This window comes from Manacus vitellinus, unplaced genomic scaffold, assembly GCF_001715985.3.
Source record: "Manacus vitellinus isolate BGI_N305 unplaced genomic scaffold, ASM171598v3 scaffold_2_pilon, whole genome shotgun sequence".
In the NCBI taxonomy this organism is placed as follows: Eukaryota; Metazoa; Chordata; class Aves; order Passeriformes; family Pipridae; genus Manacus; species Manacus vitellinus.
In genome coordinates, this window is record NW_021940208.1 from 27602963 (window position 1) to 27630244 (window position 27282).

At 40.5% G+C, this 27282-nt stretch overlaps 1 protein-coding gene across 1 annotated transcript; it reads right to left on the bottom strand.

Moving 5' to 3' along the window:
• Positions 1–1180: 1180 nt before the first annotated feature.
• Positions 1181–23831, bottom strand: OLFM4 (olfactomedin 4). Its single transcript, XM_018071042.2, has 6 exons — positions 23728–23831; positions 21448–21525; positions 17702–17854; positions 11183–11395; positions 10097–10250; positions 1181–2061 (listed from the first exon to the last, which is right to left on the bottom strand). Exons 1-6 carry the CDS (start codon positions 23806–23808, stop codon positions 1268–1270), a joined length of 1473 nt encoding a protein of 490 aa, XP_017926531.1. The 5' UTR covers positions 23809–23831; the 3' UTR covers positions 1181–1267.
• Between the last annotated feature and the right edge of the window lie 3451 nt (positions 23832–27282).

Below are 27282 nucleotides of genomic sequence, written 5' to 3' on the forward strand. Positions count from 1 at the left end.
GAAATAAAGCCCCCCTTTTGTACTTGTTGGCATACAGATTCATACCTTTGTGTTGTTCCTACCTAAGCATACAGAGTCCAGGTTGAGTGCAGTGATTCTATTTCAAACATTTGGTGCCCTGGCTTACTGTTGCACCACAGAAATTACCAAGCACTTTGTCGCAAGCAGCTTTAAATGCCTCTATAGAACAACTGAGATTCTTTGAAATATTTTTTTTATTAAAACAAAAACAATCAGTTGTATATGTGTTGATTTTGATTATTAGAGGGTACAGACACAGTTGCATATGTAAAAGCACAAAATGAACCACATGAACTGCTTTCTTAGTCAGAGCTCTGAATTTCTGAAATTATGAAAATAAGACATTGCTACAATGCACATACTCAGAAACTATCACACAATACCCATTAAAAAAAAAAAACAAAACCACATCATAATATTGAATTAGTTTGACCAGACTCCTGTTTTCCACAAGACCTCTTACTTTGCTATAAGATAGAATTACCCAGAGAACAAATTGGACCCTAGACTAACAAGGCTCTCAGGAATCTAATTACAGAATGGCAAAAATGCTGAAAAGAGGCACATCTAATAACATGTCTGTTATGGCAATGCATTATATATACCAAGAGCTGCTTGTGGCCAATAAAGTCAATGGAAAGATTTGCATCAACTTATAAGAGCATAAAGGAAAGGAAAACAATGTCTCTTGCTTTGTACTGCCAGGAAAATGGAGTACATGACTGAATTGTAGTAAGACATTCGTAAGACCAGGTTTAGACACAAGAAATTATTAGATGAAGCAGAGTGGGACAGAAGGGGCCTTATTTCACTCTGATGAAGATAAGTGGAAATTCATTCTCAGTTTCTGAGTGCCTTGCCTGTGTTACTCTGACAAATGCAAACCAGTGGGTAACTAGCTTCTTGGTCAATAGACAGGCTGTGCCCAGCTATTTCTGCAAACAAGATGCACTAAATCTATACACAAAATCAACCCTCAGAGGCAGGACAATTGTAAAGCACCGAGCATCAATAAACACTAATCAAAACCTAAAGAACCCAGTAGTGCCAAACACTGCTGCCAGCAATACTAGCAACAAATAGAGCAGGCAATCCCTTTAAAGAGTATAAGTAACTATATGACACCCAAAGACACAGTACATCAGACCAGATGAACTCTAAACTGGCAATAGCACTGTTTAAAGGCATAATGGGTCTCTCATTTTAGCTGCTGCCAGTTTTATCACATGCATATATCACTAGGGTACTAAGGCTGAAAGGTCACATCATAGCTTACAAGGTAACCATCGTTGTAAACATGCAGTCTCTGATCTGTGGGGTTATAATTAATACTCTGGATTGTATCTAACTTTTTATCCATAATGACACTAATTCTATCTTCTTGGCCAGTACTCGTGTCATACATGTAGAAGATCTCCTCTTTCTTAGTGTTCAATGGCCTTGTGGCATAAAGAACACCACATAACATGAAAGCATTGGAAACAGATGGCTTGTACTGTCTTGTCTGCCAAGTATTTAGCACATCAAGTGTGGTCTCATTGAGTTTGCTAATCACAATGTTGCCTACATTATTTTCTGTTGAATATATTACCCATAACCCACTTTCATCCACGGCAAAATCTATGTCTTGCCATGCTACACCTGCATAGGAGAAACGGTTACCAATAGCAGCACCTGGAAGCTCTTTCCTCAAAACCTGTGTGTTTCTTTTTATATCATGCTTCACCATATATCTTGAATTATAAGCATGATAGTACAAATAGTTATTATAAAGAGCAGCACCACTTCCTTCCCCATAGGTTATTCTACTTTCATACGTGGGTTTAAACAGCAGCAAATTATCAAAGGAATTATAAATTCTGTAGTATTCCAAGTATCTCCCATCTGTGTTCAATGGTGCAACCCAATAGACTTCGTCCTCTGGATTAGAGGGAGAGTAATCTCTACCCCAGGAGCCATATTTGTAGGAAAATCCTCTCCAGTTCAGCTTTACCACATAGGGCTGGCTGACATTCAGCAGTCCACGATGAATGCAGGTACCTGCAATTAAAGAGAAAAAAAAAAGCAAACAGATTTTCCAAATGTCATTACCAGGAGAGAGGTTTTGCAGACCATAGCCTCTAGATTGGGCTTACTAGAGGTTAGCTTTGTGGCAAAACACAGACATAAATGAATAGCTTCATGTGTAAAAGATTCCTTTCGGGCTAAGGTCAGCAACTGAATGGCACTCAGTGTTCCAAGTTGAGTCAAAAAATTTAACAATAGAAAACAGAGTACATATCATTACAGTTATTTGAAGAATAAGAAAATAAGTGCTCACTGTGCTGTTCCATACAAGGGACAGATTTCTATTTCTACCCATTTGATGTTGGCCAGCCTGATACACTAGGAGATCCCTTGGAAAATACAAGTTCAGAAGCATTTTAGGTTATTTTCTACCTCAGTGGAACCAAAAGCTTGGGCAATGGGGAAAAAAGAGGAAGGAAGGAGCAGCAGCAGCAGTAATTCCAGAGTCACATTTCAGATTAGCATTCTGCTGTCAGAATCACAGCTTTACAACACTGCGTCACAGCCACATGGTGCTTTGTACCTCAGGCCCTCAAAGAAATCTGCAGACAGTAACAATCACAACCCAGGAAATGTAGACTGATATTACTCTGAGTTTTCATGTGAGGTGACTTGGAAAAAAATACGACTTCAAGCTGAACCAGAACAGCTTTGTTTTACACATATCAACAGCAAAACCATTTTCAGGATCATGGAAAATTTAATTTAAATACAAGAAATAGTTTCCTTTTACTTATGGTGAATTAGTGACTTTCCTGTTTCCTGACAAATTCTCAGTACTATAAGTCACTGATGGTAAAAATCCTGCACTCAGAAGTGTTCATGGGCTGCTGATGAGTCTGAAGCTGCCACTGGCAAAAACTAGCATGCGTTTTTCCAAATGTTAATATCAGCTTTTTTTACTACTGCCACAAAAGTGTCCCAGATTTTTCTTTGTAAGAGTGTGTTCCCCTGAGGTAATGGAGACAGAGATGTCAAGTGATTGGTACCAGCTCACAAGCTTAGTGGTATTTCAATGTTTCCCAGTTCATTAGGGCGCGCTAGACACCAGACAGTCTTTCTTATTAAAGATGGAGTATAACATGAATAGACCCAAGCCTCCCACATCAATTAATGAATAAATTAATGACCACAATTGTTTGATGTTAATAATAACTCCCTCAACACAGGAAATCCATGCACTGCCAGCTATGGCGTCAATGATGAAAGTCAAGATTATCTTTTTAGGCTTTAATACTTTGTATGGGAACCATGCATTTTCTTACAGCTTCTACAAAAAGAATGGCTCATAAGCTCAGTCATATGAAGTGATGTCTGGCATATAAATAACTTCTGTCTTATCACAAAGAGAAATAACAGAGAAAGAATTTACCTTTTGTCCTCAAAGCTGACCATCCCTAAGCAAGGCCAGACAATACTTATGAAGAAGAACTGGAATTTCCTAAAGCCATTGATAGAAAAAACCTAGGAGACATTTTGTTCTCAAAGACATCACAGTCCATTCCACAGATAGAAGGAAACATAGAGACAGACCAATATGAAGCACTGTACTTGGAAAAACACTGGTAAACAAGATATTTGGTGAAAAAAATGGACTGTTGCAAATGCAGAGAAACCTCTTTCTGATCTGTTTTGCCCAGGAGAAAGGTGCTGTGCCTCTGGGACAAGGAAACCTGTATTCTGAGTGTTAGTAATGTCCAAGCAAGTGGGTAACATTTGTGCCAAGGTGTAAAGTCAATTTGGGCAGTGAAGCTCTTCATGTCTTCTTTTTCAATCAAAATGCAGTATTTCTTTGCTTCCCCTACTTTACACCTTCATTCTTCATAGTTTTGTGCGGTCTTGTGCTAAGGACTGTGACCTGAGGGACAGGTAACTCACCTGCAGCCTCCTCTCAACATCTGTGAGGAAGATGAGGAGCAGTTTTATATTAATCACTATGCTGAGCTAAATCCCTGTGTCCCCAGGCCATGTTGGCAACCTCCTTGGAGTCAGTATTGCCCATGAGAGCAGCTCTTCATCACTGAGTGTCCAGCTGATGGCAGAGAGGGTGACATGAATTGTAAACAATCCCATCTCCTCCCCCAGACCCTTTTGTGTCCTGAGATTCTTGCAGCTGAAACATGGCATGACCCCGGTTGAATACTGCTTCTCTTTGTACCACCAAGAATCAACAGAAATCAGCATTCCTGGCTCAGAGCAGATGAGCATTTAAGCATTCACTTAAGTGCTTTACAAAGGATGAGGCCCTGGAGCAGAAATCTCATTTCCAAATATAGCACACAAGGCAGGCACTGCTGTATGGCTGTCCAGGCTGTATCTCTGGAAATGGCAGTAGCATGTCTGGTAATGTGGCCTCAGCACTTGGCACAGATACCAGCATTTGGAGGTGCTTATACCTCGGCTCATGCAAAGGAAGAAAGCTAAGGCAGCAAAATGGTTTGCAGTCTGCCGACTTCATAAATCATTTGAAACTGTTTTTTTCTTATATCTCTATTATGTATAACTCTGGCATGAGGACTTCTTTAAAGCTGGTGACCTATTCAATATATTACTGTGCTTAAATCACAATAAACTTATCTCAGAATTAAATGGTTATTAAGTGCTCTAAAACTCTTCATTTGTTTAGAAAACTATAGCACCGAAGCTTGCAGGTAGTAGAGCACTGCTAAGCTCATCTATATGCGACCTCAAACAATTTTTCATGCCATTAAGCAGAACACAATTCCAGATTTATTTTAATAATTCATACATTGTTTCATAAATAAAAAACAAACGTGTGTTCAGCAGAGAGACCTTTTTTTACAAAAGAAATAATAAATTATTATTTCTCCCCTTAAAGAGATCTCTCTGCTGAACACTTGTTTGGTTTTTATTTATGAAATAATGAATTATTAAAATAAAGTTAGAAGCGTGTTCCGTTTTAATGACATCAAAAATTGTCTGCAGTTTCTATAGAGAATGTGCTTGATTTTGATTCCTTGAAAAAATTCTCACTTTTTTTTTTTTAAAAAGAACTGTGATAGTCAGGGGTGATTCGTCTTTTACACAGGTTCAGAAGAATTCATTGTTGTTTATTTAATCTAAACTTGCCTCTGTGTCTGGATCTTGTGGGGAAAAAATGCACAAAGGAAACAAAGTGTCATGTAATTTTGTAAATATTAGAAGGTACTTGAAATAAATCCATATGCATTATTCAAACTTTCAGATTTTTAACTCCTTTCTCCACCATTTTGGGCCACTGATAAATGATGCCCTGGTATTTTTGCCTTCCTCTGTTTCATGCTAATGTAGCAAATAGACAAGGGAAGGACTAACATAAGTACATACACGTATACTTCTCCTCCCTACACAAAGAACCAGTGTCTCAGCTCAGTTGTCTCCTAATCCTTCTGGTTTATCAGAAAAGGAGCTGGCACCTAATTGTCAGGACTGGAGTGAGTCTGAATTGCTTGGCTAACAGGCTGCAGAACTGAACGTAAGACACATCCTGTTGGGTCTCATTTTACCCACTTCACTCTGAAGCACCGGCAGAGCACTTCAGCTTCTCACTCCAACAATACAGGAAAACATTCCAGCAGCCTCCTCCCACCAAGCAGCTGCATCTGATTGCAGAAGAGAAGGGACCACAGTTGGCCTATCAAGCCAAAGATTACGAAACAAGGTGGGACTCACATTTAAAGGAACTCCCACGAGGGGCACAGAGACCAGAAGCAGGATGGTTCTATATTCTCACACATGCTCCTAAGCACCAGATGTGCACCCTCCTGTCCCATCAGATGAACCACTGCATCCAGATATGTGAGCTGTTACCAGCCTTACTAGGACTTGAGATACAGAAGACAGAGCTCTAATGCAAAGGTTCATCCTGTCTCCTACTGTCTCACTGACATAGGAAGACAAACAAAGACACTCCAGTCTTTCACCACTATCACGGGGCACAGATACAGGCTGACAGCTGTCAAAGAAGACCTGTGTTGGCAACATGTAACAGTAGATGAGGTGGAGGGAGGGCTGGAGTTCATCTGACCTGCCTTAAAGCAACTATAAGTTCTGCTCCCTTAGCTCGGCTCCCTTCACTGCCAGTGGAGAAATGCATGTGTCTCCGGGGGCAGTTCAGGAAGTCCTGGAGAGAAAGACTGGCCAGCTCTTTTCTGGTGCTTCTAGGTGCCACGGTCCGAGGGGGGATGGGGCCGTGACACAGCACGGATGGGTCCGGAGAGAAGGTAGGTGTGCAGATGGAATCTTTTATTGAGGCGTGCACGGGATTTTTTATCAATTCAGGCGGGGAAAGTGCTAGAACATGGGGTGGAGCATGAGACAGACAAACAGGGGAACAAACCGGGATAGGGACACAGGCAAAAGGGGGAGGAACGTGGGAGGAGCCGGGTAAGGAAAGGGCGAATGGAGTCTGTCTCCTCTCTCCAGCTTCCCCGGCCAATCAGAGAGGGGAGCGGGGAAGCAGGGAGAGGGAAGCAGGCATGCCTGGGCACGCCCGGGAAATATAAATATAGGGGCAACACACAATGTGTATATTTATAAGCACATAAAAACTGTAAAGTCCGTATAATAAAGTCCTGTCAATTGCTGTATATCTTCCTCCATGCCTGGAACTGTTCCCATCCTGAATCTTGCTCCTTCACATCTAGGTATGTCTCTTTCTTTGTGGATGGATGTATTCAGTTCAAAATACAACCCAAATTACTCAAAAAACACAGAAAACTTGGGTCATAGGTAAACTGAAATCACTGTAAGACTAATAGAATTGCGTGAGTTTCAGCATTAGGCTACTTCAGGTTTTCCTCCTGCTGAGACATATTCACCAGTAGCTTGAAATCCTTAATTTCTGAGTGTATAAAAGCCAGAAAAAAACCCAACGTTGCTCCTTTTTTCTTTTCTTTCTATTTTGCCTTTGAGTTTCACCTGACTCACTTCTCTCCTCTCCCTCTCTTAGATTATTTCAGTGAGATGTGACATAAAATCTTCTGCAGTACTCAAAGAACCATCCTGAGGTCTTTCCTCTCTATACCTGCCCAATGCAGCCACATGAGATCGGCACAAAAGAAAACAAATGGATAAATATTTCTTCCCACCAGAGTGGTGAGGAGCGAGATGCCAGGAACCATTGCAGATAGGAAAGCCAGTGATGATGAGGGGGATGATTAACTACACTCAACACTCAACACCCACCTCTCCAGTCAGACGGCAGGGCAAATGGAAACAAGTGATTTGTTTCTGTTATGTTGCTTGAGAACAGGCCTGCTCACTCTGAGAAATACAGCAGCAAAAGCCTTGGGGGACAGAGTCAGAGGGGCTGCTAACTACAGCAATGCAAAGAGAGAAGCTTTAATTAAACTTGCCTTTAGACTCATAATCTTAGATATCTTAGGGATTAGCCAAGGTCTCTCTAGTTCACATTGCCTAGCCAGGACATGCAGGAGAGAGGATGAAGGGGGAAAGAAAAAGCAATCTGAAAACAGGACAAAGAGTCAGTTTAATACAAACTTTATAAATATAATATGAACTAAAAGCAGGGCAAGGCCAAGTGGTTTGGCAGAAATTCAAGGCATTCAAGCTTGCTGAGAAAACATATGGAAATTGTGTTCAAACACATAAATGAGTGCTAGAGAGCTTCAGAGGTTTAGGTGTGAGCATCCATGCCAAGACTTCAAAATGACCAACTAGAAAATGCAGCCCTCGTAGATACTTACTTCATCGTCCTAAGCAATCACATCTTACTACTTCTGTGTGTTTTCAGATACAGTCTGCAGGACATGTAGTTGCTCTACAAAGTTCTCTGCACAGATGAGAGTTGCTCCCCATCAGTCACACAAAGTCTATGCATATGCTATATACTAGTCCTGCGTGGATTAGCAAGGATCTGAGCCTACATAACACCTGGGTTATATGTAGAGCTGGTATCTCCCATCACAAAGAAAACTTGCCAGCCTGCAGCAATTTCTCTGCCAGTCCTTTGTGCCAGCCGCAGAGATTACCCTAAAGGTCGCCCTCATCCTTAAGGAGGCCGTGACAATACGCTCACACACACAGGAACCCCTCCCAGGTTCCTGTTGCTGTGAACAGAAGACAAACTCACAGACAACACCAGAGGCTGTCCTCAGCTGACGTCAGTGCTAGTAAGTCTTTGGAAGCTGTTATATCAGGCAGGATTTTGACCTCCTTGGTTATTTCTGCTACAATGCAAGGATGCATGAGCTAGCTGGCTCACCAGTTGGGAATAAGACAATGCTAAAGCAATACCATTTTGGTCCCAGACAAACTCTATCCATCTCCCTACCATGCCCTGAGAAACAATGGCAAATAATTCTATTCCGGTCACAATTCCTTGCAGTTACATTTATCCATCCCAGAGTTATCATCCTGCTCTAGACACGACTTGCCTGTCCCTGCATGGAGCTGCACTGTGAAGTGTTGTCCTCCCTTTCCCACTTAGTGAAAGCTGCTATGTCCCCCAGACACACCAGCCACCCAGACCTAAAAGCAGCCCTTTCCTTCTTCACTCATGGAAGGAAACAGTATTCTTGTTCCAAAGCTCAGTACTTTCTCATCAAAACAAAGGTTTGCTGTAGGCTTGAAGAGAACAAGATTGTTCCTTTCCACACACCATCACCCTCAATAAATCAGTGAGGTGCCTTTCATGTAGTTTTTTTTTCATTGAAACATTTTAAGCCCTTCCTTAAGAGGCAGAAAAGGGCTTTGAGATTTTTTAATACAGGTTTTTGTTTTGGCTTTGTCTCTTGTCTGATTCCCAGACAAGGTGTTACTCGTGCATTCTGTCAGAGAAAAACAGCAACTGCCTGCACCACCATGAAGACCCAGTGATGAGCTGCTCACCCTAAGGGAAGCTTGTATTTCTGCCTCTCACCTTTCCAATGAGATGTTTGAATTAGCTGACCTGAAGGTGATGAAAGGTAAATGCTGATAGGTGCAAATCTGTGCTCCTTGCAAGCAGGACACTACTTGTCCTTTTTTATAGGCTCCTCTAGCTGATTGCTAACCAGCTTATGTGAAAAAGCAAGATTCTTCCCCTGTGTATTGTATACAACACAGCACTTTTGCTCTTACAATACTCTGCCAAAAGGAACCCCCTGTGTATAAAACACTCAGGGGATCAACACAGTTTGATAAATCCTCTTGTCTCTTAGCAAGTGGGATGCTTGACCTGGCATATCTAAACTAGTGTTTCCTGAATGGTCTGCTCCAGTGTATCATATCTGACTCTCAAAATTTCTCAGACTGTGATTCACTCACAATGTGATTTTTCAAACTGAACACAATGTCAAGACAAAAGTTATTCTGGTTAAAAACTAATTACCACACACCTTGTGACTGTTGACACCATTATATGAACTGCACTCTGGGAGTCACTGTTCCAGGCCCCAGAATATAACCTTTCCTAGTTAAGAAAATGATAAAATCCTAGTTCCACTGAAAGCAGTAATACAGCTCCCACTTACTTCCCTGAGACCAGAATTTCTCTCCAAGTCTCTTGACGTTCTGTTTTAGAAGAATCTTTTGCCTGTGAAGCAAAAGTAATCTTCATGCAAGGTTACCTTCCAGAGCTTACATGCCAACAGCTTTTGTACATTGACTGTTGCTCACACATTTCCCAAGCAGCATTAGAGCAATATTGCCATGTCACAGGTCACTTTCACAGAAACTATTAAAAATCAAAGCTGGTTAGAACAAAACCCATACTTTCCCACAGGTAATTGTTTTGGAAAAAAAGAGAAGAGGGGTACAGATTTGCTTTTTGCACTATAGGTGAGAGGAAGATTACAACTTTTTCCAGTTGAAAACAGCTACTGTGTCTATAAGAGTTTGACTCCTGCCTTCATTTTCCATTTGAATCCGTTGCTGAAACTAATAGGAGCTGTCTACTCAAGACAGCTAAGGGTTATCATTACAATTGTATTTTATATTAACAAAGAGAAACCTGCATTTACTGGTCTAACTATGTATTATGTTATTTCTTATGTGATATGCTTACCTGGTGGGAAATAAGGGGGTACTGTAGTTTTGTTTGCGTTCTCTTCACACTCTTTCAGTCGTTTCTGCAGGGACGTAATTTGTCGACGAATTGCAAGGACATTGTTTTTGTCCAGTGATTCTAGTTCATTTACCAGTATAGTCAGATTTGTGATCTAGAGAGGAAAAAAACAGAACAAGCTTGATGTCAACTTTATTGTACAGGTATTTGCAGGCAGGGTTGATCACAACACAGAAGGCACTACAGAAAATGGTTTTAAAAAATATCCTTAGAATAGGCCTTATCCTACCAGCCTCAACTTGACATTTCCAGCAGAGGTATGTGAACACAAGGAAATGCTTTAAGACTAAGTTGTATAACAGAATGCAAAAATATAGTGTTATTTTATACTTAGTAAAAAAATAGCCAGAAAGTCATAGGCAAGTACTACCTATTAAATATAGAAAGTACTTATTCCAGCCTTACAAAAGTATCTGGAAATTTTATTTGCAAAGATAAATAATGGTTTTAATCACCTACTTGATGATCTAGAGGACAATGGAGAAAGTGATATTTCACTATCCATCTGAAGTAATTATTCTCTCTAGGTGAGTGATTAACTACAGTTTTGAAAATGTGATTTATAGTCAGCTGAGAAGGTGATAGTCTTTCCCACTTCTTGATTTCATATTGATTGGGCCACTGCCCTAGCAACGAGAAGCTGATTTTTTAATTATCTGAATTAAAGCACAGAGGCTTTCAAGCATGGGGGTCTGTAAATTAATATTCATTATAGTAATTTCATCAGCTTGTGTGCTTAACACTACACAACACTGTTAACTTTCAGGCAGATATTCTGCAAAAAAGGAGTGGTCTCCATTTGGTTTTGGGTTTCTTTACTTTTCTGTGCTTATCTTTTTTTATCAAGGAATAAGACTTTAACACGTTTAAGGTCAAGTTTTCTTTTAATTTATGTTGATGAAATGCTAAAATAATTCCACCAGCTGCAGTAGAGACAGGCTACATTTCCTAAACCTAAACACTAAAGAGAGAATAGACTAACTGTATATTTGAACCCTCTGTGGCTAATTAAGTCTTTGACAATACCTCCAAATATATTTGCTCAATGATGACATTGCTTCCAACAAGGCTGGGTTTCAGCTGAGTGACCAGTTTCTCCAGGTCACTGATTTCCACTTTCAGTAACTGGAAGTCCAGTTCTGTGTAGGATATACTGCCCTCCTCCATATGCTGCACTCTGATGGTTAGATTAAGAATTTGCTGCTGATACAGTTCAATCCTTTTTGAGTACTCTCTAACCTTAAAGAAAGAAAAAAGAGATACATATTTAAGTCCAGGTTAGCAAATAAGACAAGCCTGTTTGACATCTTTATTATATTTCTGAGTGCCCTATGCATAGCTTTCACATACTTGACATATATATTCTTCACATAAACTACGTAAATGAAATTCTCATCACATACATAAAAAATGTGAAATTTAACCCTCGCTTATTGTTGGCAGTTTCCCAAAATCCCCTCAGGAATGCCTGGGGATAACTGAAGGGAGAATATTATTCACAGTCTTCCATTTTTTTAATTCTTTGCCAATATTGTCTCTGTAAGCTAATTTTATCCTCAGTATGCCAAGAACTTCTGTTCGTGAAAATTTTATTAGGAAATATGCAGTGTATTATCTCTCAGAAGCAACCAGAGGAGGCTGGAAAATGCCACAAAGGATTCCCAAGCTTTTCAGCTTCATTTCCTATTAACTCTGAATCCAAATAGGACATTACCCTGTGTACATTTGAATTGTGTCAGACATTGGCAATACTGGTTTGATTTTTGTCTTTAGACAGGGGGAAAATGTTTAAACACAGTGTTAAAAATCAAATCTCGTTTAAGTGAAAGTGTAAAATATATTGTGGGCTTTACCTAAAGTAATTTATATAGCAGCCTTTTCAGTCTTTGAACCATTAAGCAGTTGTCCAGATAAATATATTTTCACACATATATCTGCGAAGGTAAAGGTCACAGCACAAGCATTGTGATGCAGAATGTTAAGAATATGATATGGATTTGAGACTTCCCTTAGAAATGTTAATTCCTCAAAATTTAACACTTTGGTAAAGAGACATAATTTCTCTCCCATATGCTTCATAAAAGTCATGTCTCTTTTCCCTTAAATCAATATCATTATATCACAAAAAATAAGAATAAATATAATTAGTTTGTTGCACTAGTAACTCCGTATTTATACTCTGAGATGGTATGTGTGCCTCTCTGTAGAGCACTGTTCTTTCCATAACTATTATTTCTTCAGCTGAAAGATTTTCTTCTCAAGTATTTTCACATTATCTTAATATTAAATGGTATGGCCAGTCTTCGCGAGCGAAGATTTGGGAAAGGTCTTTACCCTTCGAGCCTGCACAGTGGATTTTTTAGGTGAGACACAGTGTGCGCTGAACTGAGCCCACCCTTTAATCCTAAGGTTCAACTGCCAGGGCCGAGCTAGCTTGGACAGTGGCAGCGAGGTCCTCAGGACGTAGGTTTGTTTAGAGTGACCTTCTCTTAGATGGATGGCCTTACAGGGCTGACGAGCTCCATCTGCCCGGAGGGGTTCCCTGACCAGGAATCAAACCCGGGCTGTGGCGGTGAGAGCGCCGCATCCTAACCATTAGACTACCAGAGGGCCCCTAATATTAAATAAAAGTCAGTATTTTTCCCTATTGTCTCTGAAATGTCATCAAAGATTCTGTCATGGTGTAAAGACAATGAATCCTCCCTTTTTCTGTTCTGGCACCAGCTCTTGCGATTGGGACCCCCCAAAAAAACCATATTTATCAAATAATTCCTTTCAGTTTTGATTTGATTCCTTGTGTACCAAAGAGGAGGTATGGGAGCTCATGGCATGGAAATTCGTGAAGGGCAGAAAGGATCCATTAAGTCCATAAGTTATTTAGTGATGTGAATTAAGGAGAAGTGTAAGAGTAGATCCTCTGTTCAAAAGTATAATTTTCAATAGTGGCAAAACTACATTATAAATCTTAAAGAACCCACTACAAAACCTCTGCATGCACATACATAGTATACACCAAAACCAGGTTGCTTAGTTCCGTATATTTAAATCAGAGTTTGAAACAGGTCTTCTGTTCTAAAGAAGCAGCCAGACTTTGAGCTGCTCGAAACTGTCTCCACAAGCTGTAGCACCCTGACTAATAGCACTGGATGTTCTAGATCTCCCAGGTCAAGCCAGGGAAACTTCAAGCTATTTATTGCAATAAAGAATAAAAAATAATAGCCTACCAAGACTTAGACCTAGTTCCTTGTAACTGGCTGGCAACAGTGCCAAGAACTGGGATCCTTTTTCCTAGTTGTCACCATCATCTGTTTGGTAGGGAACAGTAAGAATAACCAAACAATGCTCTAGGAAAAACCTGAGGTAGTTGGACCTCACACATTCAGTGATCACCAAAATCAGTTTGGAGTTGAAAGAGATCTTCAAAAAAAACTTTTCAAATGTCAGTGTGTGTCTAGAGTTTGCACAACAACAAAAAAGAAAGAATATATTAGTGCAGCCCGAGAAATATAAAGCAAGGCCATTTTGAACAAAATGGCAGTGCTGTGTGAAGCGATGTATATCATAGAGGTGAAGCTATGTATATCATAGAGGTATTAGGAAACCTCTCTAGGTATTAATAACATTTCTCACAGTAATACTGGTAATAATAATGCGATACAAATCCACAAACCACTGAAATAAACAGGCTGCTGGAATTAGTATTGGCTATTCATTAGTGAGAAACCTATGAATGTGAAGTTTTCTCCAGGGTCCTCAGAGCCTGGACAAAATGCTGAGGGCTGGAACAAGGCATACATAGTTATTTCAGCACTGATTGCAGAATGCTGCAGGACACAGACCTGAAGTTCTCCTCCCATATTAGCGGATTTTCACTCAGTCAACCATCTAGGTCATTTAAGGACATGTCAACACCATCCAGCAGAGTACAGCTGAGCCTGAACTAGCACCATCACTCTGCAGGGCCACACCAGCATCACAATGAACTTAAGCTAATATCTCCCCTGGCGAATTATTGGACAAATAAAATTTTCTCAGCAGTGCTGCTCTAACAGGTCTATACTGCTTTTTCAGACAAATCCAGTACATATGTCAAGCATAGCAATGCCCTGCGTGGAAATCACCACCTGCTCAGATCTGGTTTAGGAGTTTCCATACTTTAGAAATATCATTTGAAAAAAGAACATGATGTTGCTCTTTTATTGGCAGATAGATTTAAGCAGCTTGTAATCCCTGCTCTTCTACTGCATCTCCCTTCTAGGGACTGGCTATTGTCTCTTGACAGGCTGGCACAGAAATTTTGTGCGTATCTTATATTTAAGGATACAGACCAATAACTAGTACTGATTGCAGTCACATTTATCATAAAGCCTAAAGTAGGGTATGATGAGTGCATAGGGCCTGTGTTAGCCTTGTATAGGAAGGGAATGGAGTCATGTGAGGTATATATAGGGGAAAAAAATCCTCAGTTTCAGTTTTTTCCTCCTTTCCAAGCATCGTCACCTTCATGTAATGAAAAGGGCAGGAAAAATCTGCAATGCTCATTTACTGCGTCATTTACCTGCAATTGGTATTTATCAAAACAGGTTTTGCAGCATGCAAAAAGACACTTCTCCAGTACGCATTTGAAGAGTACAGAAGGGGGAACAAAGTTGCAGGATGAAGATGTAAAAGACAAAATGTGGGAGGACTGAGAGAAGATAAGAAAGAAATGACAAAACCAGCAACTTCATGAAATCACTCAGCCCAGGACACTAGCTTTGGGCAGGCTTGCACTCTGTAGGTCCATAAGGAGCAAGGCTGGCAGTCTGCCTCCTGAGACAGAGAAGAATTCCATTACAGGTTAACCGGTTTTGCAAAGCAGAGGGCAAGCATGCTTTTGCCTCCTGTTTTGGTTATGTGAGGATGTTGTGGCCATTGTGAGCCATATTCTGAAAGGCATTTTTTCTCCTTGTGACCATGTGCTGATCTATCCCTGTTATGGAAGTGTCCTTTCCCCTTTTCTATTGAGAGGAGCAGCCAATTACTGCTTTGCTTTAAAAGGTTAATTTTCTTCTGTAATCATAATTATGCTGGCAAAGGTTGATGTGACAGAGGAAAAATTAGTCTGGTATTTTCAGCCTATGGTTTGTACTCACTTGGCACATGAGAGCATCTCTTTATCTGCAAGCTTCCTTGCCTGCTGATTCTATAAAAGGACCCCCTTGCTTTTTGAATTAACCAACAATCAGGCAAAAGGTTAATGAGTCAATCAGGCTGTTTTTCTGGGACTTCTAGTGCATGGAAAGCATCCTTAAGAGGGTCCAATCCTGCAGCTCTTACCCAGGAAAAGTTTCCATGAGCTTCAAAGGGTGTTTCAGAAGAGCAACTAAAGCATGGATTCTGAGAGTCAGAAAAGGAAGCATTCAGTAGAAATTCACACTGTTGTGGTGAGACTGGGTTATGTCTGAATGAAATTCCCTAGGAATTTGCTCTGGATCATTTCTAATAGTGATCAGTATTGAATGCTTGGCTTTCCTCCATTTCATTATTTCCTTCTCTCTATGAGTATTATCATGACTAAAGTAATATGCAGAATTGCATAAGGAGGATTCTTTCCATATGGAAAACATGAAGAATTTTTGAGCATGGGGATGCATCACAAGATCTCAGAGTACTTAAGTTCAGTTCTCAATAGGGCCATGCTCAACAGCTCTCTTCTTCCTACAAAAAAATCCACAACATTATAACTGAGAAATCTTCCACGCATAAAGTTACACCAAAACACAATCTGTTCATTTTAATTTCTGACCCAATGTGTCTCTTTGCCCATATCACACTGAAGTATACGTCACACTTCAACTTGATGCATTGTAACACTGCTTGGAGGATTGGTCTCGACAGGATGAAATTCAGTGAAGCCTGAGTACGGTCAAGAATTTTCACTGTCTGCAGTGAGAACTGAAAGTTGAGGTCAGTAATGTGGTACACTGCTGGGCACCGAAGGATGACAACACAGTTGTCACCAGCTGACACCAGCTGGCAACCTAGACATTAATGTCTAGGGTAGGGATTCAGCTTGCCGTGAATTTAGAGGTGAGTTTCAGGTGCAAATCCATACACCTAATTTTAGGTATCTATAGCAACCTATGTTTATGTATAAGCATGATGTCTGAATTCAAAGGATATCTGAGACTGTCCACATGGAGAGGTCAAGCAGCACTTGAGATGCTCTGCATACCTGTATGGCACTCAGATAAAGGAAGCATGCATCATTCTGAGGAAAGTACTGGTAAGAGGTTGGTCACGCCAGGACAAGTGACTGGGAAAGGTGGTGTACAAGCACCTTGACGAATCATGCCAATTTTTTGGCTGGGAATCATGCCCCTGATCCTGTTCCAGTGCAGTTAGCTTCAAATGACCACAGTGGGAACTGTATGGGGATCTGAAATCTCAGTAATTTTCATGGCTCATTAACTCGGAGCTACACCTCCATGCTGCAAGGGATCAGGTAATTCCTGTGCTTGGAGGCAGTGGGACTTCTTTCAACTTGTCCTTCATATGCCTGCTGACAGCTGAATGTTTTACACTGTTAGCTCCAGTTCTTTCAAAACACACAGTTTGAACTGAAAGATCTTACCACAGGATCCCATGCCTGTTGTTGTGTTTTTTATGCATAACTTCTTATCTGTTCTTGATTATACCAGAGGAGGGTTATGAATATTAATGATTAGAATTTATAATTTAATGCTTTGCCTTTTCTGCTGATTAATTCAAGGACACTTCATTTCTTAAGATGCTTGGTTTCTGAAGGAAACACTTTCTGCTGGGCACCTAATCTGAATCCTGAATATTTATTCACTATAAAAAAATAAAAGGCAGAGTTCTGTCTTCACACGCAGTTCACCCAGTGCACTCCAGCATGTGTAGGTTTGCCTGAGTTCCTCAAAAAACCGGATCTCAGTTCATGAAACAAGCAGCCAAAGCAGTGTAAGGTATGTTTGTCTTCAACAGAAATGCATAATTCAGCAGTCTCACTGTGACAGCTTCAGATGTTGACAAGGAAGATATTTGATTTTTATTTTTTTTTTATTTTTTTATCTGTGAGAGCAGAATCAGCGAAGGAGCAAATATTCACCTACTTCTTCACTCTGGCCTGTGGTGACCTTTCTCCTCTTTCCCTTCATTGCCTTCCTACAATCTGGCTGGCTTGATACAAATAATAACACATGAAAGAGCAGGAGGCTTGGCTTCCTATAGCATCATGTAGCAATCACAAACTAATAAAACTGAGCCAAAAGAGGAAAAACATAATCATTCTTCCAAAAAATACCATATGTCTCTAGCTGCAAAGGCCTAGAAAAGAGACAGGAGGATATTCAAATGTATGACATGCTACAATGTCAAAGATTAGAGATTTAATCACCTTTCTCCTTGTTCTTACAGAGCCCAGTTTCCCATGGTTTGAAAGACACACCACAGAAAAGTGCTGACTGCTGTACTTTTTCCCAGGCAACCATTTTTCAGGAAAGATGCAACTGTTATTTTTAAGAGAAAAGAACACCTTACTTTAGAAAGCTCTGTCTCAAATTTCTTCGAGAGTGTTGTGGCTATAATTTCCAGTTGCTCAACCTTCTGCACTGGAAAGGTGGTATCCGGCAGGTACACAGAGCATTGGCAAGTTCCCTCATCATCCACAGAGCCGGATACATTGGCAAAGAGCTGCAATAACAAATTGGTAAGAAAAAAAGTGTTAATATTCTTCTCTACAATTAGTACCTAATAATGTCTGGCACTAATATGAGTTGCGACAATCATGAGATCAATAACTTCATTACTAGCCAGCTTTCACCTTTTTCTTCCAAAGAACTCAAAATATCTAGCAATTTTTATGACTCAGTGTTACAAATCTCTCTGAAAATAGTCAAATACTGCTGTAAAGATTTTACCATTAGAAAAACAGAGGCCTATAATAGTCCTGACTTTCCTAATCTTATGGATAATGTTCCTAACATAATGAAATAACTTTTCCAGCAGATAGAAAAGTGGGCAACAGCAGGAAAATAGTAACTTAGTAATTTATGTCTTATATTTACTATTTTGTTAATCTAAATTGATCAAATCATCTAGTCATTTCCATCCATGGAGATGAAAGCACTGAAGTAGAACTAGTAACAGGGAAAGTTTTGAAAAGAAAAATCTTTCATTTGAAGTTTCTCAGCCAGCCACAGCAAACAGACATATATTTAATTATACACCACTGAAAGGTGATGAATTAAATATGCAGGTTTGGCCTAAGGTTGAGGTTCTTATTTTCCTACAAAATATTGCTCGTAACACCCACACATCACAGTCCACCCATCCATTTTTGTGAATAGCTGGCAAAGCTATTGACCGTGCCATTAGCATGAATTGCCTTGTCCCAGTTGTCTGCATGCTCAAAGCATCATCACTGGAGCAATGTGTATGAGGTATGAAAAGGTCAAGGCTGGCAATTCATGATCTTGCCATAATTTACAGTCAAAGCACACTATATTCTATAAATACTGGGCTGAATACTGAGTATGTTTGGAGCAGTTCTTTTTTGTTTGCTCACAAAATGTTTCCCAATTCATAAACCTATCACAAATTTCTTAATAAAGATATTCTATGTTACTTTAAAATATTCTAGCACACACTTCAATGCAGCTGCATATTTTAAGGCTACAGACTTACTCTTTAAACATGCTTCATTCTATAATCTCTCCTCCTGCCTTGCAGAAATACTAGTCTTATTCATGTGTTTTCTCTTTTTCTCTCCCTCTTAAATATGCAAACAACAAAACTATGTCCTGAAATCTGACATTTCAGCACTTCTCTTGCTTTTTCACAGTGATTTCAACTAACATCCTCACCAACAAACCAGTGCAGAACACACAGTGATGGCCAGCAGCAAAGCTGTCTTGATCTTTGAGCCCAAAAAGAGAACAGCAGCAAGCAGGAATGATCACAGTTCACACTTCTGGCAACCTCTTTACTGCAGTCACAACAAACAACATGCATCTCATTTTGAAAGAAAGCGTGAAAAGTCATTTTATCTGTGTTGTTCAAGCACCACAGGTCTTAAAATTTCACTCATAGACAGACTGCAGAAGACATTTAACATGAAAAGAAGCTTTCCAGAATGTCCCAGCACATAACTTCCACTGATTTTCCCTGAAAATCCCACTGAGAACACACTACATATTATGTCTAAGTTTCCAAGTATTTTCGAAGATGTGGCTACAAGTATGTAAAATATGAAAATATGAAAAATAAGTTCCTAAGTCAGACATTTCTGCATCTCTGAGTCCTCTGTGTATGGGCGTGATTGGGATGGCAAGTTGCTCAGCAATAACAAAAGAAACAGATGGGGGGGAACCAAAAGAAGAAATAAATGTGGCTTAGTGAGTACATGGGACCTTCTTTTAGACTGTTGCACACTGGCATGCTAATTTTTATATGGAAGGTATTGTATTCTGTTCCTTCTGTGTATAACACAAATATGTGCATATGTCTACAAGAGAGAGTGTACTATACATAGTATAGCACAGTGTGTGCTACACCTTTGTATACATTGTACACTCTGCTATAAACTACAGTCTTTACTGTATATAGCAGTAAGTTTTCTAGATTTCCTGCTTATTTCATGTGCTAAAAAAAATTCATAAATGTATTCAGATGATCTCCCAAAAAAACTCCAATTCATGTTTTTAACCTCCCTATGAAAAACAATCATTATCTTTTGACATTTGGAGGGAGCCTTGAGTTGAAAGCAGAGCTTCACTGCAGTAAGTGCAGCTTATATCTAAGCCAAGAGACAGTTTTTCCAAAAGAGTAAACCTGAGCAGACAGAACTGCTTCCATTCTTCCATTGACATTACAGACACTGGGATCATGATGCTGACAAGACCAAGAGGCATGTTTAGTTAAAAGCCCCTTCGGTCAGTAAGTGCTTCAATCAAAATATAATACCAGTCAAATGACAATTGTAACAAAAATGTCTTCCTTCATCCTGTAGAAAAATGCGTGAGAAAGTGTGCTACTTTTGGTGGAGTTGTATGTTTTTTAAAGTTTAATAATTTATACAGAATGCTTAAAAGAGAGTGAACTGTCCTAGCCGACAGCAAGGACTTGACAGCAACTTTCACCCTGTAAAATTAAGCTGTTAGATATACATATTTGAAGCTATGAGAAATGTTCCTTCTCCACATCCCTTCAAATTAAGAAAGGGAGCCAGCAGTTACTCAATTTTCTGAAAACCAGGAAATTTGTCACTGTATCCTAGTGACATTTACAATTCTGAATCAGCTATTTGCTCATCCTAAGACAGAGAATGGGATCCACAGAAACCACATGACAAGTACAGAGACCATGGGGGGGACAGAAGCCACCTCAGCTGGGCAAGGAGATGAATAAGATTTGGGTCCTGCTAGTTGGACTCAGAGAGAGAGACCCCTGACTCCATTTAACTTTCTAAATGCTCTACGGGAGTCAGAGACTTAACTCTGTTTCAGAAGAGGTCCCTCCACACATCCCAGGTGCCACACTTGGCTAGCCTAGACAAGAAAGATCTGCTGTCAAGCTGTCTACCATCTCCAACCTAATCTGGAGCTGTTCTTTGAACAAACTCTGTTTATGACACTAGCTTGCAGGACCATTCAGAGCAAGTGTAACCCATTGAATCTGTCCCAAGGCAAACATATTATTAACCAGTCACTGAGAGAGAGAGGGAAAGAAACCAAACATTGAAATCTGCAGGCCGTGGACTTAAGCACTGTACGAGAAGGCACAGAAATCAGATTTGGGTCCCTCTATCAGCAAATAGCTGATAATATATAGTGAAGTAGAACAGTGAGAATCGAGATTTTCTGAATCCCAGCAACCAGAAATGGGTACTCCTTAGCAAATAGTTTCAAGGCCCTGTTCTAGTTTATGAGAGAAGACTTCCTCCAGGGAGGCTAATCACCAAATTGTTTGGCACATTGCCATCAAATCCCCAGGGCCCCACCTGCTTCATGTCTGGGGTCCAGTTCAGTAGTTACAAGGTTAATGCCAAAGCTCTGGATGTGACTTAAGGCATTGAATGCCATGGTAGCAGTAGCGAAGATTTTAGAAATTCACTACTTCCTAAAATACTGGATACCCAACATATAAATGCTTTTCCCAGACAGACTAACTAGCTTATATGTATCAGGGTTAAGCCTCTGAGTGACTGTGTAGCATTTAAAGAATGGGACAGAAGTTCCTAAATTTGTTCTTTTCTGGACTTTGTTGAAGCATAGTAATGGTTATACCTTTGGCGGAGTGTGCAGTGTGCCATTCGTATTCCTAGGCTGAGTCAGGTAAGGAAGCATTGTATAGAGATGAGTGGTCTGGAAAGAAAAGGAAATATTTTTTTCAGTGTGATTTCCTGCATATGGCACCATCCTTTCCCCACCAGTTAGGCCCCATCCTGCCTCTCCAAAGCACTTTGTTTTATTGTGGGAGCCATCCTCAGCAACTGTAAAATTAATTGGCATTTCTGATCTGCTGCTGAGGCAATGGTTTCCCTGAGCAGAGTTTCACTTCACATACACCTCTTCTTGAAGAAAAGCTCTGTGTGACCAGTGCAAGGCAGGGGACACTCAGCCGGTCCAGGAGGTGGGACCTGGGGCTCTGAGCCCTGGCAGATTGTATGGCAGTCTAAAAAGATAGTACCATGCCCCTCTGCCATAAATCCAGAGAATATTGTCCTCCCAGTAGGGATGTCTGTACCTCACTACCCAGCTCATGCTCCAGCCTCTCAGCACAGGACTCACTGCACCTTTCACACCAAGTTGTCAGGGTGTGAGCTGTGATTGCTGGGGAACGTGTCCCTCTGCTACTAGCACCATGGAGGTGACAGCATCCCACTGTGGAGAGGGAGTGCTGGGGAAAGACACCACACTGCCAAGGATAGAGCCAGGTCCACCTTGGGAACCTTTTAGGTAGTAAGACTATATACACTACTTTAACTTTCATCTGTGGCAGATGTCTGCCTTCCTGCCACAGCAAGGAGAGCAGCTGTCACCCGTACTGTGGGTTAGCTCATCCTCACACAGTGTGCAGAGCACGGTGCATTGCCGTGGTGCAACACACTGTCAACCGTAACAGGGTCTTGCCAAAATCTCTGGCAGACTGGAAACTGGAGCAAGACACCCTCAATGTCAAATGGTGTCACAGACAGAGCACCAAATGGGCTTCCCTTGCAACAGGACACTCTCTGCTGGGTCTTTCTGCATTTCCCAAATCCCAGCTGGAACCATATTCCTGAGCCAGGAGAAATCCAAATGGCCAGCAAAGGGCAGGTCTATTGAGTGGCACAGTGTAAACAAGCTTTGTGGGACAGTTTGTCAAATAAACCCACTTGAACAGTCATTTGTGTGCTTCCATGATTACACTGTACACAACAGGGGGCAGCTAGTAGCAATTAAGAGTGTTTGGGCAGAGGAGCATCACAAAATGTGTAAATTACACAAACTGAGGACTAACTTAAAGCTAAGCAGACTGAGAAGGAATTTCTTCCCTATGAAGCTTTCTATCCTCAGCTTATCAACATATATTTACACCTCCATCTTGACTTTTGCAACTCTTCATTCCTGGAGTGGATAAAAACACCTTCCCAGGAGATGCTGACTTCACTGCCTGCATCCACAGCACTCTCAAACTTCAAAAAATATAACTAGGGGCACACAGGAATTTTCTGGTTGGTGACTAAACCAGATAAATCAGAAAGAGTCATAGGGAGCCAAAATGGTTTTCCTCCAATTTTAACTAATAAATACCAAAAGGCAGTTATTTTGGGTCAAAAAAAACCCAAAATGCTTTGCTTCATTTGAAAGACCTTTTAAACTATTCACAAACATTTTTTTTTAACAATTGAAGTCCAGTTTTAAATTAAAAAAAAAAAAAGACAGTACAAAATCAAAATGATCTTTCACTACTGTAATTTTTTTCTTAAAAAAAACATTTTTCAAAGTTTCCTCTTCTACCTCCCTCCCTGAATTTGATGTTGCCTTTGGTTTGGAGTTGTCGTGGTATTTTTTCTGATTGATTTGATCTGCTTTGAACTTCTCTCTTGCCCAACCAGATACAGTATTTTGAGGAAGAGGGAGAGCACCCGACAAAAACCATGCAACATGGCTTTCATTTGCCTGTCTCAGAGCATGACAGCAGTCATGCAACTGGGAAAGCTCCCACCTCCCAAATCCTTCCACATCAAAGATGTGGATCTATTCCTGCTATAAGCCCTTGCTAATTAATTAGAAGCTACACAGAGCATTTAATATCCGACTTGGATCCTCACTGGGAGTTGCACTCATCTAACCAAAGGCAGAATTTGACTGTGACTTTAAACCTGTGCCTCGCTTTTACGTTTATTACCCAGTCCCTATATATTAGTTGGGGGGGAGGATGAAGGAATACTTTAAACTTTCTCTGTTCTTAAAATGATGCAGAGATCTCATAATTTTCCAGCAACCTTGAAAGAATTTTCAGCAACCTACATGAGAATACAAGAAGGCACCAAAGTTCAGGTTATGAGAGCCCCATCTTACCGCTTCAGTTGCTGTCGTTGTTCCAGCCAGAGCACTCAGGCTTTGCATGAGGAGCAGCACAGCCACCTGTGTGCACTTCATCTTCTCAGCCAGCAGATGTGACAGCAAAGGGAGAAAGGATTTGTTTTATAGTAGAGTCTGGGGATTTCCCCAACCAAACCTTAAGGAACTTGCGTGATATTTTTTTAGTTTTTGGATAAGTAAGTGATGTCATAAACTCATATAATAACAGGTGCCAAATTACTAACGTACAAAGAACACAAGTTACCCTCATAAATTAGTTATGTCCAATTTTCTAACAGGATACCTTTCCTGTACAGTACACTGTCTGATTTTAATCTTGGTTATGCAGAACATCAGATGCTTATTTGCTATGACAGGTAGACAGATATTTCCCTTACAGTGACTCAATCATAAAAATTCTTATAGATTCCTTCAAAGTTATGTAGACTATACAGGTCTTGGTGGTATTTATTACTTATTATATGTACAGAGAAGAGCAGGTCAGGTTAGACTGTTCACACAGCAGAACCATGTTCCCTTTTTTCCAAAGGCCAACAGACCTTTGCCAATAAGTAAAATACACAAGGGTCTCTACAGCTTTTCAGTTCCCTTTATTCTCAGATAGCACAGGTGAGACACAGACTATCTCCCATTTCCATCCCAGCAGTCATACGTATCATATATTAACACTATGTACCCATTAATGTTTGCTCATGTATTAGCACCGTGTATCCATCAATGCTTACTTAGCTGCACTCTTTTCATGGAGCTACGTGCCACCTGATCACAATGATTCACTGTCCTGTCTCTAGAGCACTGAATCAGAGAGATGAAAAAAGGCCACACAGAATTAGTGTGGTCCCCACATTCCCCAGCTGTGCTGCACTGCTGTACAACAAGCAGTGCGCTGCCTGCAGTTCCCAAGGCACCCAACCCACCATGGAAACTCCTCACTTCCAACAAGCTACTACCTTGGTAGGGTCAGCTGCAAGCCTCCATCTGGTGCAAAAGAAATTAAAGTTTCTCAGGTTCTGTGGATCACTGGGAAAATGAGCTTGGTGTTTGGAAGGAAGGTTCTAGTCAGGACTAAGGGAATAGCCATGTTTGTGCACTTGTAAAAGTCAAGAAGTCCCTAGACCAAAACATGACCATGACCAAAACAGCATTTTCCTTTTCCTTCTTCATTTTGTCAGACTGAGTTCTTCTATTAGGTCAGCAACAAAAGGCTATGGTTGTGTCTAGGTGAAGAAAGTGATTAGGAGACCCTTATTCCCTTTCAGTGTTGGTGGGCAGAGGTAAAGGCAGGAGCAGCAGTATTTCTGAGTAGCAGTGCTACCTCATATGAAACTCAGCTCCCTGGTAAGGAACTCTTAAGACTTTCTTGTGTTACCACAGCACTATCAGCTCCAGGTGGCAATGAAAAAGCTGAGGCTTAGGGCAAATCCATACTAGAAAACTCTTCAGAGGAGTCAAGTCCATTGGGGTAACACGTTTTTACCACAGCTTTGCATAAGCATAAGCCTCCTGGCAGACTCACAAGGTTGGAAGAAGCATCTTGCAGGGTAAGGATATAATAAGTTCTTGCAAAAACATTTTTTCACAGCAGAAGCTGCATCTCTACTGGAGGATTTCATGGCTAATAATTCAATGTAAGATAGACAAGACCTGGAAGGCATGTGATAATGTAAAAGCAAAAAGAAACAGAGCCATACTGGTAGAGCAAGAAAATTAATCCAAGCTTCTTCCTCCCAGGTTACAGTGATCTGCTTTCCTGGGGTAAATCACAGTGCTGTCCAGGGAATGGAGAAACCAAAACTGTAAGTACAGTCAGGGCTCAAGCCCTGAGCTCCAGTGCAAGACAAACAGAGTGGTTCATGTCAGAGCAGCTGTAGGCTATGAAATATCCTTTGCACCATGGGAAAAACACTTCATGCAAAAACTCCTTGGCAGCCTATAAACTGCCTGAAGGCAGCTGGCTATGGCACTTACAAACCCGCTGGCCTTGCTAGGGCACCAGGAATCCTGTTGCCTACAGGGAGGGAAACCTTGCAGCACACATGGCCACACTCACAGGCTCCACTGTGTAGCAAGCAAGTGAAGTTTTGTAGGCAGCTTTGTGCTGTCAGCAAAGACAGCCTGTGAGTTTCCAGCCTGATATCTGATCAGGAGAAAAACCTGTTCTCTGTTCCTTCTAGAGGCTGGTGCTGCAAATCGCCCACAAAGCACAACAATTTCTCAATGTTTTTCTTTTATGCTTAAAAGGCAGTTCCGAGATAGGAAGCAAATATTGGCTAAGTAATAATAGTTAGTCGGTTGCTCTGGTATTTTCTCCAGGATGTGTGTTTTCACATGACCTCACAGAGACAATGGGGGCCTACATTTTTATTCCTAATCAAACCATAATTAATGCTAAATAAAAATACCTTCTCTTGATCTATGTAGAGCTCTTCATCTGAAGAAATAACTTAGACTCATTGTCTACGTTTTAGAGGAGAGAAACTATTTCTATGTCATACAGGAAAGTTGCACTTATTTAGCAATTTCCACTTGGGAAAACAGGAAAATACAAGAATTTTTTCTTTGTAGAGCTGCACCCACATCAGTACTTCCTTGTTATGCAACAGTCATAGTGGGCAATCCAGGGCAAAGTCCCTTCTTTTACAACAGACCTTCTCTTTGATTTCGGTGGGAAATGTCTTTGCAAAAAACCACAGCTTAGGTCCCTCAGACACCTGTTCAGCAGATCCCTTCTCAAATCTGGTCTAATTTAATCACTGCTTTTATTACAGCAGAGATTATTGTGATTGTTATTTAACAGAGAGGTAGATGATTCATTTGTCCTCTAAAGCTGATGGCTCAATCCAAAGTCACCGGAGTTAAATATTATTTGAACATGCTTGGTGGTATGAACATAACCTTCTACATCTCAGTTTCCCATCAACATTTGGAAAAGATAGTATTTCCGTGCCTCAGAGCCATGTTTTGCAATTAGATGCATTAACAAGAATAAGAGCCATTCAGCTATTACAGAACAGGGACCACATTAAACATGCAAAAATACAGGCAAAAAAAAGTAAATAGCTTGTCTCAGTTTAGTCGGCCAATAATAGCATTATTTGAATGTAGGTTATGTATCTTGCTTCTATCTATCAAGTAATCATCAATAAATATATTTATCCTAGTTGATGTGGCAATTTCAAATTCTCGCTGAATTGTTCACTACATTCCCAAGACAGGTATAAAGAATAAAAATAAGTAGATTCAAAGAGGGGTACAGCACCTAATGGTGCTAACTTGACAGAATGGCTCAGACAGAAAGTACTGCACTGCATGTTACATTTTGCAAGTCTAATGTGAAAGCATTTCTACTCTTTGCCTGCAGACGCGATAAGACTCCGAGCCTCATGGAATCAGTATTTCAGCGCATGTCGTCCAGTACCCTCTATACTGTGGATTTAGCAAAGCTTGCCTAAAGCTTGTTAAATCCCCCCTCCCACCAGACTATGTATTCCTGAAGTAAAGCCAAAAAGATGGAGAAAATATTAATTCAAA